This window comes from Lycium ferocissimum, chromosome 6, assembly GCF_029784015.1.
Source record: "Lycium ferocissimum isolate CSIRO_LF1 chromosome 6, AGI_CSIRO_Lferr_CH_V1, whole genome shotgun sequence".
Lineage (NCBI taxonomy): Eukaryota > Viridiplantae > Streptophyta > Magnoliopsida > Solanales > Solanaceae > Lycium > Lycium ferocissimum.
In genome coordinates this window covers 58,531,410-58,548,092 of record NC_081347.1, presented here as the reverse complement: position 1 = coordinate 58,548,092, position 16,683 = coordinate 58,531,410, and the positions used below count along the sequence as shown (strand labels likewise).

The following is a 16,683-nucleotide window of genomic DNA, read 5'->3' as shown; positions in this document are numbered from 1 at the left end:
AACAACACTGGAAGCACCTTATAAAATCAATAAATATCTAACCTCTTTTGATAATCGTTCGACATTTATTTAAAACGGTCATTTAGGGTTAACCGAAAGCATACTCATACTTATAAAAATCAGCGGAAGTTTAATATGAATAATCATTATAAAAAATGGAAAACACTCAACAAGCCGTACGAGACTTCAACAATCTACCCACAATTTTGACAACTATTTATGGAGCTTCTAAAATAAATTTATGAATGGACTAACTTCAGGACGCAGCCCATAAAATAAAATAATAGAACTTGACATACGAGGTGTCCCACGAACAAGCATGTGGACTCACCAATAAATCTGGAAAGCAGCAAGTTCTCCTACTCCACACGCATATCATGAAACTGCTCTCTTTTATTACCTAGCATACCATAAAAAACAATAATGGTTTGCTTAAGTACTAGGTACTCAGTGAGTGTCTAAGGGGCATAGTTCATAAATAAAAAATAAGATAGTGACATCAAAACATATGAATCACTAGTAGTAAAATAGTTTGAAAGTAAGAGATAGAGCAAACGTTATCAACCTTAGTAGAACTTTCTATGAACAACCAAATAGACAAGAAATATACTAATTTCAATCCGTCAAACCTTTATCACCTTAAATATTTTAATCAGGAACTCACGAGCATCACGAGCCACTCACAGGCAACCAACAGATCAACACATGCTGACTCATGGGCAAACCATCATTCGATACACCGGGGCTATTATCCCATGGAGGAGGCTAATCGTCCTCTACACTAGCACAGCAACAGATGCACAAGGCTATATGCCACAGAGGTCAATCATCCTCTGAACTGACACAACAATAGACATACCGGGCTACATGCCACGGAGGTCAGTCATCCTCTGAACTGACACAACAATGCTCAAAAGCGATACATTAGGATCCATAACGGCTAATCATCCTCTGGACTAGCAAACTTTCCCATACAGGCCCAAACATAAGTCATTGCATAGTAACTGAATCATCAACCATGGCTTATAACCGAATTTATTTCTCAAGTCATCTTCTCACAATAGAGGTATTTCAAATCCACATTTACAATTTAAGTGCTTAACTTCAAGTTCAAGAAAAACTCATAAAACATGTGTCAAGTTTCAATCTTTAGAAAATAAGCACAATCAACCATATTAGGGCAATACACGTTTCAACAGTGATATAAATCGGATAAGGTTCGATGCGGGCTTGACCCTACACGCGCATGACCTTGTTCAAATAACACCTTTAATTCAAAAATAAGTTCAACAAAGAGAAACCACCAAACTAGGGTTTTAACGTGTACAAGCAATCAAAAGAGGATTCTCAAATCCAATCATGCTTTCAAGACTTTCTAAAAAGTAGACATGTTTCAAACGATATTTTCAAAGTATAGATGTATATCAAAATGTTTTTTAAAAAAAAGTAGACATACCTCAAATATCGTTAAAATATTCCAAACGTAAGCTCCACGCTTCAAAGAATCACTCTACATCTAATTGATGTTTGTATGATCAATAAGCTATACGTATTCACCAAATTTGAAGCTACTGTTCATAGCTCAAAACGCACTACTATAGACCTCCAAATCAGATCTGCACCGTTCAAATTCAAGACCAATATGTTGTGACCAGTCAGTTAAAATTTGGGCTCGATCCAACGGTTAAATAAGCGAAAAACGCCAATTAAAGCTGACTAGTCGGAGGGAATTCTACAACAAAAATACTAGGGTTTTGTCTTTAATAGAGTGCATCTAAATCAATCCTATTTCATGATTCTATTGACCATTCAATGTCTAAATCATAACAACAATTCCATATAATCCATCAAAGTGTGAGGGATTTAACCTTTTGAAGAAATCCCAAAGCTTCATCCCATATTTGACCTTGAATGAAATTTTCACAATCTAGCGATTTCATATAACGATTCAGTGTTAATCTAGTGTTTAGTTAATGTAATTGTCTTAGGGATTTAAGTAAAAACTCACCTTAGGGGGTTGGTCGAAGCTTCTGCTCCAAAAACCCTCTCTTTAGACATTTTTGGGTTGTATTTATAGGTTATCATAAAGGCTTGGGCTTTAAAACCTAATCCTACAAGAATCGGGATTTCTATTCTACACATGTTCAGTAAGATGGTTATAAGTTTTTGTACAGACCTCCGTTTGACATGGAATTTATTTGAATGGAAAGATATTTCAAAGGGCTACAACTTTCATGTTTTGAGTTGTCTCAAATTCCTTACCGATTTCAAATTATACTCGCTGGAACTCAGGTCTTGTGCAAACTCCGTTGGAACTTTTGATTTCTATGCACTTTTCAACTTGTCTTGGCTTAAAAAAGTATGTACACCCCAAATTACTTTCAAAAGACTTTGTATTACGAATGAATCACATTATCACTTCCTTCGAGACTAACCACAAGCATTTATTGAGTTCAAACCTAACACAAAATTATGGAGTGTTACAATTAGCATTCAAATAACTCCAGAATAAAAGGAAAAATTAGACAAAAAAGGAGTAAAACTTACTAGCTGAATAGAAATTGTGGTGGATACCGAGACCGAGATCTCCAAATGAGCCCTTCTCTTTCAAGTACTAGCTCAACAAGCTACATGTATGAGAGAAATGTGATTTCTGACCGGCGAATCTCTCGAAATCCACAATCTGCAATAAAGCCATTTGTAAGTACTTTGTTTTTTCAATCGGAAAACACTAAATATTACCACATGCACGACTGGCGGCTAAAGAAGCCATAGAAGCCATGGATTTCGACGTCACCAGCGGCTACGACTGCCGCCTTAGCTGCGGCGGTGCTAAGGACCACCATGTGCCTGATGACGCCGGAGCAGAGGGAGAAGTGAGAGGGAACAAAGAGAGAGGGGTGAGAGCCGAGGGAGAAGAGAGAGGGAAAGGAGGGAGAGAGGCGAGGGAGAAACTTGATTATGTGGAATAACTCTAAGTATTTGGTATAATTACGGTATGTAAATTTAAAATTTACTGTAGCTATAAAAAGCAATTAAATTAAATAATAGTTACTAATCATAAATACATCTTAGAGTTAGTTATGCCATGTAAAATTTTCATTTGAAATTAGTGTACTATGAAATAAATATCCATACATAAATCCTACTCCGTAACACAAAAATCTAGCTGGCTCTGATCCTTTCCTTCTTTCACTCTTCACAACCTACACCCAACCGTTCTTCTTGACAGGTCCCCACACGCACCATCCAAACTACTCAACTCCCCATCGCGTGCTCCACACTCACTCCCAAAAAGCGTGTAACTCTCAAACTCCGCTTCCTTTTAGTGTATAGCTATATAAAGCAACACAATACTCTTTTAACCCTTTAATTATTATTACTTACTTGCACCTTACGACGGTCTTCTACATTATTCTTCTTCTCGTCGGCGATCAAAACTTAACGGTGACGAAACAAACTTAACAGTTACGGACGGAAAACAGATATGAAGATATTTGTGAAAACACTTAAAGGCTCTCACTTTGAAATCCAAGTCAAACCTGAAGACACGGTAAAAAAAAAATTCAATGATTTATATATATCGTTGATATTTTTGAATTTCGTTTTGTTTTACCTTTTTTGTTTAAAATTGATTGAATTGAGGCTAGTTTTGATTTTTTTGAAATAATTTGTGATGCATATACTGATTATATATACGTTAATATCGGTGACATTTTTCAATTATACTTTTTTGTTCAAAATTGATCGAATAGAGGCTACTTTTTGATGCATAGATGTGACTTTTAGTAATGACTGATTATATATGCGCTAATTCAAGTTCGTTTTGTTTTACTTTTTTGTTCAAAATTGATTGAATTGAGGTTTTTATTTAATTTGTTGAAGTAATTTATGATGCATATATGTGATGTGACTGTCAGTAATGGCTGATTTTAACTATGTACTGATTATGTATGTGCTAATATCACTGTTATTTTTTTTTTAATTACACTTGGTTTACCTTTTTGTTTAAAATTGATTGAATTGAGGTTTGTTGAAGTAATTTGTGATGCGTCGATGTGACTGTCAGTAATGACTGATTATATATGCATTTTTTTTAGTTTGCATTTTTTACTTGTTTTTGTTCAAAATTGATTGAGTTGAGGTTTGTTTTGATTACTTTGCGATGCATAGATGTGACTGTTAGTAATGACTTTATTGATTATATATGCGCTAATATCGTCGATATTTTTCAAGTTCGCTTTGTTTTACCTTTTTATTCAAAAATTGATTGAATTGAGGGTTGTTTTGATTTATTGAAGTACTTTGTGATTGCATAGATGTAACTGTCAGTAGGATTTGATTTGAGTTTTGTGTCTAAATTGTTTCTGATTTTTGTGTTTAATTGGGCATTAATAGTGGATTCTTTTTAAGTGTTTTAGTTTGTGTTTAATCCCTAATAAATGTATATATTAGCTCAACATCGATAAGCATAGACATCATCCAACTCATGCACACTAGGGCCTCGTGGTTAAACCACTAGACCACTCATAGGCCCTCGTAGATAGGACTACTAGACCAAAAGCGTAGGCCCTCGTCGATAGTACGGCTAGACGCTGGACCAAACATAGGCCGTCACAGATTGTCCGCTAGACCAATCAATCACGATGTGCGTACCAACATAGCAACATCAAGCACATAGGACAAACGGTGCAAATCATCATAATTTGCTACGTAATAGTTTTATCATAACAAGTGTCACGTATAACAATATCATGTACTACTTTATGTCGCCTAATTGTGCAAAACTAGTATGCCATGCTCAGTGTATTAAAATAATTGTAATACATGTTTTAAGCGTTTCATCAAATCATGACGTAGTCATAAGAGAGTATGAAATAGGATTTTAGAGATAGGGATTCTCAGAACATAACGTTTTAGCTCAAAATAGCACACGTGTCCTGGTGCACACGCGCCCCAAAACATACTAGGTAGTTTGGAATTAGTTTTCAAGCACTTGTGCAAGTTTTCAAATCATGCTTTGTAAGAAAAAACAAGCAATTAAGCAGTGGTGGAGCCACACTATGCTGAGGGTGTTCATCCGAACCCCCTCGGCAAAAAAAAAATACTGTTTTTACAAGGTTAAAATTATTTTTTATGTATATATAGTAGATGTTGAACCCCCTTAGGCTTCTTCGTATGTTGAACCCCCTTAGGCTTCTTCGTATGTTTACTTTTTTATATTTTGAACCCCCTCGGTGGAAATCCTGGCTCCGCCACTGCAATTAAGAGGTTTAAAAGTCCCACTTAACTCGAAAACGACAAGTCTCCCACCTTGCAAGTTCAGTTCCTCCCCTCAATTGACCTCAAATGGTCTCAATCTACATAAATTATCGATGAATGATGTCAATTATGATAGTTGGGGTCATTTCACTATTTTTGACCAAGGCAAAGTCAACTCTGGTCAACTTGGTCAGAATGTGAGATAAGTTTGTAAAATGGGATTACCAATGCGCGCATGAGTTCAACTGCGTAATTAAATTCCTAATTGGAGTTCAATTACCCACTCAAATCCTCAATTTACCACTTTAGGAAACTAGGTATAAATTCATGTTACTTTGGTTTAAATTTGACTAAGTTCGAGTATAATTATCAAAGGATGTTCGGAATCATTCATTATCTCTAAGATTCAGGGAGAAATCAATCCATTTTTTATCCAAGTCTCTTAAATTTGCCAAAAATGGTTGTTGTACGTTCACTGTACGATTTTATACCTAACAGGTGTCGCAATTGCGGAACAGGCTTCGGTTTCGTGGAGATGACCTGGGCCGGTCCTAGGACTGCTATAGTGAAGTCCCTCTCGGCTATCGTAGAGTTTCGCCTGACCGAGCTTCTCCGCATTCGCATACCTTCTACTCACGTTAGGTTTCACGATCAATTCCGCGCTATCACATAGGTCTGCCTGCCCACACTCATTGCTAATGTGAGCTGGTGCTCTTGATCACGACGCACCACCACCGGTTGCATCATCAATGTTCTCCAACTCCGTATTTGTCTGAAACAACCGGAGCCCCTCTAGTCTCAACCCCAACCATGTTAACAGATAAAAAGTTATATATACATATTCAAAAAACACAATTTGAAATGCAAATACTCAAAAACGAGGGGTCGGGTTGTTTCAATTGTTGAGGTTGTCAGTGATATATTGATGAGCATGATTGCCTTTTTAAGGAAAACGGATAAAAAAGAGTAGGTGAGGGAAAAAAACACAGTGGCTGGTTACAAATGAGAGTTCTGATAGTTGGTGTCAAACTGGAGCTGTCAGCTGTAGTTGCTCTTGATGCCCAATCTAAACTAGGGGGTTTGGAAAAAATTTGTAGGCTCAACATAAAAGTGTTCCCCATAATCAAGTGTGATTAGCAGGATAAATTTTGATATTTGGATTCAGCAAGTAGATAAGAATTTACAAGTTTGTATGCAACTATGAGAGCGCCAGTGAGGTAGAGAATGGAATCAAAAGGCATGATAACAAAAACAGAATGAGCAATAAGCACAACTATTCAAGGCTGTGACATCTCAGATATCATACAGTTGCCTGGCTTTGGCATTACGATCGTCAAATATATTTGGTCTCACGCCATGTTATTAAAAGCCATTGTTTCGTAAGCGATGTAGCCTTGCGTAGCGAGGTGTTGCCATTCAAGGGTGAACTTAAGCGCTTTGGAGAAGTGTATGCATCAAATGGTGGCAGACAAAGTGACCTGAACCAATCGTCCGTTCTTTGAATCTCCACTTTTAGGAGTAGGACTAACTTTGACAATGTTATATGTTGGATGCAGCAATTAGTTCTTTTAATTCCAAGTTGATTATTATAGTACTAAATTCATATACATGTGGTACTTTTTAATTTAATAAATTGTATGCTTCACTGCAAAGAAGCGTGCACTTCATTTCTCGCTTTTGCTCCAAGCCTCATGGACCTAGCCACTTTTAGTAACCCTGGTCGCACTCTCTCGTCCACTCTTTGAACGAAGATGTTTAGCTGGATTGAACTTGTCTTAGAGATTTTAGCTCTTGTAGTCTTTTTCACATTTGAACTTGAGATCATTTAGTACATTAAATTGAAGGCTTGAATTTTCTATAAGTTTAGGTTGCCGATGTGAAGAAGAACATAGAAACAGTTCAGGGTTCAGATGTTTATCCTGCTACCCAGCAGATGCTTATCCACCAGGGGAAGGTACTTAAAGATGGGACAACACTGGAAGAAAACAAAGTTGGTGAAAGCAACTTTATAGTAGTCATGCTAACGAAGGTAAAGATGACTCTTTTTCTTTTTTCTTTTAATTTTCAGTGCTATAGGTTTAGTTAACTACGTGAATATAGATATAATGTTGGATCTAAGTGGTCATATGAATGCGGATGCAGTACTTGATATCATGGGATAAGAACCTTGCAATCATTGTGCTTACAATGGATTCAATTTGATTTTTTCGGTTGAATAGCTGCTGTACTGTTGCATTTTCTCATGCGCTACATTGAGTGTAACTTGCACAGGAGACCTACAGAAGTAAAAAACCAGTGGAAATTGTGTGTAGTCTCAGGGGATGCATTTCTGTCACTGCCCATTGTATATCATTTTGTGTTCTTATGTTACATGGGTCCGATATTTGCCTTGAATATCCGTGCCAAACAGTGTGACACAAGTGTTGGTAATTGCCGCACAGTCTTAGAGATATACTAAAATTATCAAAAACACTGCACGCCCGGCCCTTTTTTTGGATGCATACCTGTAAATAAGTCCATGTATCACAAATTTTTTTTAAATAAATGTCTCATAGGTTTGTACCTATCAAAACATAGCAAATAAATTCACGGCATTTAGATAGACAGTCGGAGAACTTTAATACTATATCTGTTTTATTTATTTTTGTAACTTTAGTTTGTTACTTCTGTTTCATGGAATTTTAGAGTAAGAGCTCATCTGGAGAAGGTTCAGCAACGTCAACTGCAGCAACAGCTAAGGTTTGCAGTGTTATATCGTTTTCGTTGTTTAATTGGGTCTTGCATCATATTGATAAAGGAAGGGACAAAATCTGGATTAGTTCCATACTATGGGGAGCTGAGAATTTAATCCCAAAAAGGCACTACACACAAGAAAATCTTTTCCTCCTTAATGTTTCTGTTGATATCTTTTTTCAGAGACATTCTCCTACCATCGTATGTTTGATGTTCAGCTATCAAGGTCTTATGTATAATAGATGTGGATTACTGGATTGCCAAACTAGGATTGACTATTGAGTAAATCATCATGTATTCTTACTTTTGAACTAGGTTAAATTTTTGTATGGCAAAGCAATACGTTTCCAGAAAGTGTATACTTGTTTTACTTTTCTCTTGGGGGGGGGGGGGGGGCGGCGGCTTTCCCATCACTAGTTGTGTGATTTGTTGTCTGGTGACCTCTGGTGCATTATCCTGATATATTTGATAACTGACTGATTATATATGAGCTGCATGTGGTCATAGTTTGTGACAGTCAGACCTAACTGTATAGATCATACTCCTACCATAGTTGTGGTAATGTCATATATGGGGTAGTGGCGATTTGGTGGTAATGCTTTGTTAATGTGAAGCCTGCGATGCGAGCTACTACTTCTGCGCAGCAAGTTATTGCTTCTCACAATGAATGTGATTGTAATCCTTGCTGCTTGGGACTTAATTTTCTTAGTTTTAATGTGAAAATTAGTCCTACTGTCCTAGTAGCTGACAGATTTTAGGTGTTAGAGAATCTCTTCTCAGGATTCGTAGTGGTTCCTGCTGAGTCACTGGGATATTTAGAGATGGTGTGCGTAAATGTTTGATGGTCATAGTCGTTATAAAGCCAGTGACCTCTGGTATATATTAACACTTGGTATGTATGTGGTTAGGGTCTTACTTGTGTGTTGTTATGAAAGGAAAATATGCACCTGAAAATAAGTCATTTTTTGATTTTTTGTTTTGCGGAAAAAGCAATGACATGAAGTAAAGAGTTGAAATAGTTTTGAAAGGAAAATGATTTATGTCCACAAGTAAGGGAATTCATTTTCTTTAACCTTTTAGTGGAATGTTTTCTTTGAAGATATTATCCGAGCAACCAAGCACCAGAAAATGGTTTATTTTCCCTCCTACCAAACACCCTAAGTCTATCTTATTTTCTGAAGGCGATGAATTACTTAAAATAAAACTCCAAATCCTATACGTTCGAAAAAAAAAAAAATTACAAAATCCTTAGCTAATTGATTAATTCAATTTGCTCGCCTAATTGGTATGAAGATATCAAAACTTACCAGTTTAAAAAAAAAAATTGTATGAAGATATCATTGTGTATTTGGAGTAAAATATTTTTCATGAAAAATCTTTTCTATGTTTTTGGTTGAGTGTAAAAGTTGGTTGCTTTTGTTTAAAAAGTGAATAGTTACTAAAAGAGGTGGTTCACTTTATTTGCTAAATGTGAGTAGTTACTTAAAACAAACTACAAATCTGGAGCTAATTGGTGAATACAATTTACTATAGTCTAATTTTATCTTTGAAGCTACTTAAGAGGACGTTTGGTGTCATGTAAAGTACTTTTCATGAAAAGTATTTCCTTGTGTAAAAAGTCAATGCGGCATAAGGGAAACGTTTTGCTAGGTACTCCAAATATTTAGCAAAGATAGACAATGGTATCTATATAGTAGTAAAGATCTGTTGGTATTAATCATGGTTGTGATGGTTGTTGGAGGAAATAATTTATGGCCTTAGAAGGCATAAGTTGTTTTCTTCCATTTGGTGCAAACATTTTCTTCAATATTTTCCAAGGCCAGCCAAATATTTGAAAATGATTGTGTGAAGGAACATTGACAACATTGTATGTCATACCAACTATACCCTTAGAGTCGTTTGGTGTAAAAGTTATTCACGGATCAATAATGCAAGGGTTGTTATGCTAGGATTAGTAATGCACTGATTAGTCATGCAAGGATTGTAATGCAGGAACTATTTCTTGTGGAATTCTTAGTTTCGTATATTACAAATTAGTATACACTGTATCATATAAGATATAGGTTTACATTTTTAACAATATAAAATTTTGTCTACTTCTATGAGGGTTATTTCTGTCATTTTAGTATTTTTAATCCATATATTACTAGTACTAGCATTCTTATTCCACGTTCTATCCATCATAAAATAATACTCCCTCCTCAATATAAGTGTCTTAGATTGACTCGGCCGAAACTTCTACCTTATCAAAAAAGGATTGACTAGGCACGGCAGCTTTTAAGAAAATAAGGGAGACTTTTGAATCTTGTGGGTAATGTACCAAAATGCCCTTTGAATCTTGTGTTTTAAACAGGCAATGTAGAATATTGGAATTAGAGAGATACCAAATATGGAAAGAGGCATTCTTTTTGAAACAAGCTAAAAGGGAAAGTACGACGCTTATATTGAAACGGAGGCAGTACATAGATTTCGACATAACATATGTGGGTATCATTTATAAGGAAAACAAAAGTAGTAACCAAATATTAGTATAACGTTCGATTTAATGTAGGGATTAAATCCCGTCAAACCTCCAATCACATGTCACCTTAATAATTAACAATTTGCAAGCGACAAGTGGTTTCTTTTTTGCTTGCCATGGATGAGCAATTCAACTATTCAGGCTTTATATGTCAGAAATGAGTTCAATTTTATAAGTACGAAAGGATACGTGAGTGTAGCTCGTTCTGGGTTATGGTGAATGTCGGCATCGTTGTCAAAAAAGTTTTCAAGAATAGTGTAATGCATGTGCCCATGCTTTTACTTTTGACTATACTATAATGATGTTACCGCTCTAATGCGTTCACTTCAGTTAAAATGATTTGATTTTGGACTTGTAGACGCCACAGTCAAGTGCCCCAGCACCTAGTTCAACTCCTGCATCTACAGCTGCTCAAGTCCCAGTTGCATCGTGAGTTTTTTTTTTTTTTTTTTTTTTTTTTTACTTCTTCAATGTCATATTTTCTCAAACATTTCTTTTCACTTCTGCATCATTCTTATTTGGCCGTGCAATTTGGGTGTTTGCCCTACTATTCCGGTTAAGTAACTCACGATGTATTAATTTGGTCTGTGGAAATATAGTTGCTGACTAGCTCTAGACATCCAGGTGATGATGACTTTATATAAGATTGAAGAATGAAGACTCAGAACAATGTTCGTGATTAAACATGATGAGAAGTTCATAGTGCTCATAAATTTTCAATATTATCTATGGAAATTGCTCCCCTCGACAATGTTTGACTGGGGTGAAGTTTATTAAGAAAGAAAGACTTTTGGCACATATTAAAATTACTGTTAGCACTTGTCTTAGACATGCTATGACATTTTTGTGGATATATGAGCATATCATTATTGTAATGGGAAGTACAAAGTGAAAGGCTTCTAACTATAGGCAGCTGTTGAATTTGCTTTACATAAGAATATAGGAAGGTGTTATTCTTTTTGGAACAGACTAAAAAGGAAAGAGTGTCATATAAAATGAATCCGAAGGGAGTAATAAAGTTATTAAGGCCATCAGAATTTAGGTTTGACATTTGGAAATAGTGTTTATTTCAAATCAACTTTTTGTGGCTAGTGCCTTGAATTTTAATTCACTCTTCATTAACCCTTTTTATATTGTTTTATCTCTCCATTAACCTTTATGGGAAGAGTGAAAGCATTTCATGGAAACTCCTCAGTTGTGAATTGTGATGACTTGCTATGTTTCAGGCCTGCGGCGGCTCCCTCCCCTGCGCCAGAGGCTCCCTCCCCTGTGCCGGCGGCTCCCTCCCCGGCGCCAGCCCCTGCCCCAGCTTCTGCTCCTGCATCAACTGCTGTGTAAGTATATTCTTCAAGAAATACATTCTCCTTGCATTTTCTGCTAAATTACAAGGAACCTTTTAAGAAAATGATCTATTTATATGCCAGGCCGGGATCTGATGTCTATGGCCAAGCTGCTTCTAGCTTGGTTGCTGGTAACAACCTTGATGGAGCAATTCAGCAGATTCTTGACATGGGCGGTGGAACATGGGATAGGGAGACAGTTGTTCGAGCCCTACGGGCAGCTTTTAACAATCCCGAGAGGGCTGTTGAATACTTGTACTCTGTAAGTTTGTTAGTCCTTGGTGATATACTAGTTCTGGAGTACGCGCCCCATATTAATAAGTTAAATTTTTTAAAAAGTCATATATATTAGTATTAAACTATGTCGTGCAATTGTTATGTTTCGTTTCGAAAGTGTTTCTTCAACTTGATTTTAACAGTATAACAATCGGGATAATCTAGTCATTTAGTCAATTTATAACTATTTCCGTAAAGCAAGGGTAAAGCTTCTACATTCTTGGGGATATTAGGTAATTTAAATCTTATTATAGTATTTATTAGAATGTGTATTTACATTTTGGTACGTATTTTATAGCATTGTTTGATTGAAGGGTAATAGACATATTTTTTGTATACCCAAAGAATCAAACATTGTATTTCACAAAAAGTATTTCTCTTTTTATTTTTACTGAGATATTTAAATTATATTGAATTTATGGGTTTTAATTTTATGACCGGTTATAAATCTAGAATTAAGAATAAGAGACATTATTATGTTAAAAAAAAAAAAAAAAAAAAAGGAATAAGAGACATTATCGACTTTAGTTCTAATCTCCTGCTTAGTCTCTCTCTATTTTCCTTTTTAGTTTTACTAAGATAGAATTTATTGGTTATAGTTCTATGACAGAAAATAATTCAAACCCACAAAAAGTAATAGCTACTTTTTACTTATTCACTGTAGATTTTTCCTTTTTTGATATATTGCTCATCTTTTTCAAAATATTATTTTACATAATTCAAATAATAGGATTCACACAATATTTTTAATATTAAGACTTCCAATATAGTTAACCGATGAATTAGAACTCCAAAATATTAGGAAAAACTTTAATTCTCGAAAAAGAAAATCTTGTCTACCGATAAAAATGTCCAAACAGATAGATACTTTTGTTAACTATCATACCCTGTTTGAATTAGAAATTGATAAGTTGATTACCTATTTTTTTGTTGTAGTTTAACAACAAAACTTTGAATATCAAAATACGAATTTGAAAGTGCATGCCTAGATTGTGCATATTCGATTTTTAACCAAAAAATATTGGAAGTGAAATATATACTACCATATTTATAAGTAGAAACATACTAGATTTTAAATTCTTAAATATTAGGACTTCCTACTTAGTTCAAATAAGGAAACATTTAATGATCAAAATTTCAAAGCCGTAAATATTAGAAAAATAATTAAATGGTAATTTTATCCAATGTGAAATTTATTTTAAAAGGTGAACGACATTTCGCTGAGGGCTTTGTGCTTTTAATATAACTAGTCTCTACGAACATGCGTTTGCACATTATTCCCTGTCAGTTGTCACAAAAAAGTAATTGGGTAAGATTACTTGTAATTACATTACAATTTCTGTTAATATATAAAAACAATCTACTACTGATTCTTATTTAATTTGTGCATCTTTTGTGTAGATTTCAAGATGATAATAATGTTATCTCTGTTCTTGATAGCGCAGATATTTAGAATTATAGTTTCACAATTGTGGTGAAATGACAATTCTTTATTGAAAATTAAAGTCGAAGATATTTAGTAAAATCCTAATATGATTACGTGGGTTTTAAGATTGTAGTTTTTCAGTTGGGTTCGAAGTCCTAAATAGTAGGGAAAAAAGTTAATATTATAATTTATCCAATATGATATTTTTTTCTAGAAAAAAAAAAAAATTTAACTTAAAAGGGTATAGAAGTCATTCAATATTTAAAGGATATTTTGGTGAAGTAACATTTATATTCATGCTTTTAAAAAAAGTATAGATAATAGATTATCTGCATTTATGGTTGGGGATCACTGTTCGCTTGCCATCGTTGGACCCGTTCTTTCCTAAGCTACTTGTTTGTTCAGACACAGAACAGGAATGTATTCCATCGCTTTCCTAGTCAAGTTAGAAGGATTTCTTGCCCTTTAGATACTACAATTGTTCAGTCTATGTCTTTCAATTACCATCCTTTTAATGGTACAAAGATACATGATTTGAAGGCTACTGTTTGGAGTCAATTAAATGAACTGTTTGTATTCCCTTGCTAGCAGTTTTAGCTTTTAAATTAGATGGTTCATGTAATGGGGTAGGGTATCCAGCCAGATATCCTGGTTTTGACTCTCATAGGACTGTTATCCGACAGTAGAATAAGTTCACCTGCTTGGTCCAAATCTCCAACAAATGGATCTGGCTTGCACATTAATAGGAAACAAAGTTCTCTTAATACTTTGATCTTTTGGATTTAGTCGCAATATATAAAATGATGAAGTAGCCTCCCAAAATCATAAAATCATGCTTATAAAAACAGCATGAGCCCCCTTCAGCTCCCGTCTCTATTCCACAAGCACAGATCCACTCTCCTCCCTGGCGGCTCCCTTATATTTTTCGCATGCATCCTTTTGCTCTCCACGCCTTTTGACTAAATCCGCTTCCCAATAAAAACAATGTAAAAAACCTCAATTCCCTCGCGAGCTGTGGCTCCTTCATCCTCTTGTTTCTCGGTCCCCGTACCTCTCCTCTCTGGATCAGAAATCTCCTTTCTGTCGGATGGTGATTTCATGGATGCTGGTGCTATGATTGCTTTTACCATTGTGAGTGTGGTGGTATTTTGAACTTGGGCATTAAATGTGGGAAAATGGACTACAGGTTGTCTCTTGATCCATCTTTCAACTGTGCATTCTTGCCTGAATCACTCATGTGGAGTTAGTCTGACAACCAATTAGCTGCGGTGTACTGTCTGATAATCATGGTAGAAGGTAGTTGTGTATCTTGTAGTGATATGTAGAACTTCTTGGTTTAATTTGCTATAGTATCTATTTTGTGGCTAATTTTTTTGCATCAAACTGTTAAATGTATGGTGGAAGGTTTTAACCTTTTGCTCGAATCCCTCGTGTTACTGGTTATTTCTATTTCTTATCAAGTTTTTAAATTCTGTTTTGACAGGGTATCCCTGAGGCGGCAGAGGTTCCTCCTGTTGCAGGAAGTCCACCCAGCGTGCAGGCAGGAAATCAGCCGGCGGCTCAGCCGCAACCTGCAGCACAACCAGCACCTGTCCCTGCAGGCGGACCCAATGCTGATCCTTTGAATCTCTTTCCTCAGGTAGACAGTCTTAGTTCACTTTTTATTCTTTTTCTTTGGGTGGGGTTGGGGGGTGGGGTTTGGGGGTTGGTGGTGGGGGGATGCGGAATTATTTCAGGGTAAGCTTTTGACGCCTTGTTCATGCAGGGTCTTCCCAGTGTGGGATCTAATACTGCCGGTGCAAACACCTTAGACTTCCTAAGGAACAGTCAGCAGGTATGCGTGTGACACTTTCCTGAGCTTCACTAACTGCATTTCCCTTCCTTTATTTCATTTTGGAAAATCCATTTTAATGATGTTCATCTAAATTATTGTCATTCTTAGTTCCAAGCTTTACGGGCGATGGTTCAGGCCAATCCACAGATTTTGCAGGTTTGACTCCTTAAAGAAATAAATCTGTCTTTTGAGTTTGTCTCTAGTGTGGACTACCTGTAAACAATTGCCTAGGTTCTCTTGACATTCTTTCCGTTTGTTGGCAGCCCATGCTTCAGGAGCTAGGCAAACAGAATCCCCATCTAATGAGGCTTATACAGGAGCATCAGGCTGATTTTCTTCGCCTTATCAATGAGCCTGTTGAAGGAGGAGAAGGGTATGTTCACTCTTCTACCTTCAATGATTCTCATACAAGGTTGTGTTTAGTACTAATTTGTGTTTCCTATTTGATATCAGCAACAACATATTGGGCCAGCTTGCAGGAGCAATGCCACAGGCTATATCCGTAACACCCGAAGAGCGTGAAGCCATAGAACGTGTAAGTGATTGCGAACGTGGTTGTGTATTTTCTTATCTTTATGCTTTGTTCCTTCCTCTGAGGCCTTGTTTGTCTTGCTTTCCCCTCTTTCTGCAGCTAGAGCAAATGGGCTTTGATCATGACCTTGTACTGGAGGTTTTTTTTGCCTGCAACAAAAATGAAGAACTTGCTGCTAACTACCTCTTAGATCACATGCACGAGTTTGAGGAGTGAAATGGAGGGTGGATGGCTCTTTTGTGTAGCTTCCCTTACCTCCCTCTTTTGGCCCCACGGCAAACTTAAGTTCCATATCCATGTTGTGGGTTCTATGCTATTCGAGTGCCGGAGTGGAGTGAACTGGAAAACCATAACCAAGTTATCCTCTTTTTTTCTGTTCTCCCAGTCTAGTCTTGGACCCCATTAGAATTGTTCTTATACATAGCTTGTCATTTTGTCAATCCTTCCCCCCTCTATCCCCCACTCAAAAAAAAAATAAAAAAAAATGAATCTTTTCTTTGTTGAAACTCTTAAGACTGTTTAGCCTAGTTATAACCTTTTCAATGTGAATGGTCAGAAGCTATTGGTATTTGCATGCTTTTCCATTTAAAATCTGAGGTGTTCCAGTTTTTGTTGCTTGATGACTAACCATCTCCCTTTGGTGGTTATTTAAAGACCAGTCATTGTCGGACTCCGTGTGTGCATGTATCAAACTTTATTTTAGAATATGGCAGATCAGCTATGTCAATCTCAACTCACCTGTGGAGGTGGAGATTTTCG

General features: G+C 36.2%; 1 protein-coding gene across 1 annotated transcript; it reads left to right on the top strand.

The window, feature by feature from the left end:
* The first annotated feature begins 3,366 nt into the window (after window positions 1-3,366).
* LOC132059897 (ubiquitin receptor RAD23d-like) lies at window positions 3,367-16,515 on the top strand. The gene is made up of 12 exons (XM_059452743.1): window positions 3,367-3,553; window positions 7,130-7,291; window positions 7,948-8,001; window positions 10,875-10,945; window positions 11,743-11,850; window positions 11,941-12,118; window positions 15,042-15,197; window positions 15,324-15,392; window positions 15,501-15,548; window positions 15,656-15,765; window positions 15,846-15,927; window positions 16,024-16,515. The coding sequence occupies exons 1-12, from the start codon at window positions 3,488-3,490 to the stop codon at window positions 16,138-16,140; spliced, it is 1,221 nt and encodes a 406-aa protein (XP_059308726.1). The 5' UTR covers window positions 3,367-3,487; the 3' UTR covers window positions 16,141-16,515.
* The last annotated feature ends 168 nt before the right edge of the window (window positions 16,516-16,683 follow it).

What these genes read in the sequence shown, in the direction of transcription:
- LOC132059897 (XM_059452743.1), top strand. Translation starts at nt 3,488, where the DNA reads ATGAAGATATTTGTGAAAACACTTAAAGGCTCTCACTTTGAAATCCAA. An exon ending in AAGTCAAACCTGAAGACACG is followed by an intron (nt 3,554 to 7,129) that starts GTAAAAAAAAAA and finishes CTATAAGTTTAG; the next exon opens with GTTGCCGATGTGAAGAAGAA. An exon ending in TCCTAAGGAACAGTCAGCAG is followed by an intron (nt 15,393 to 15,500) that starts GTATGCGTGTGA and finishes TGTCATTCTTAG; the next exon opens with TTCCAAGCTTTACGGGCGAT.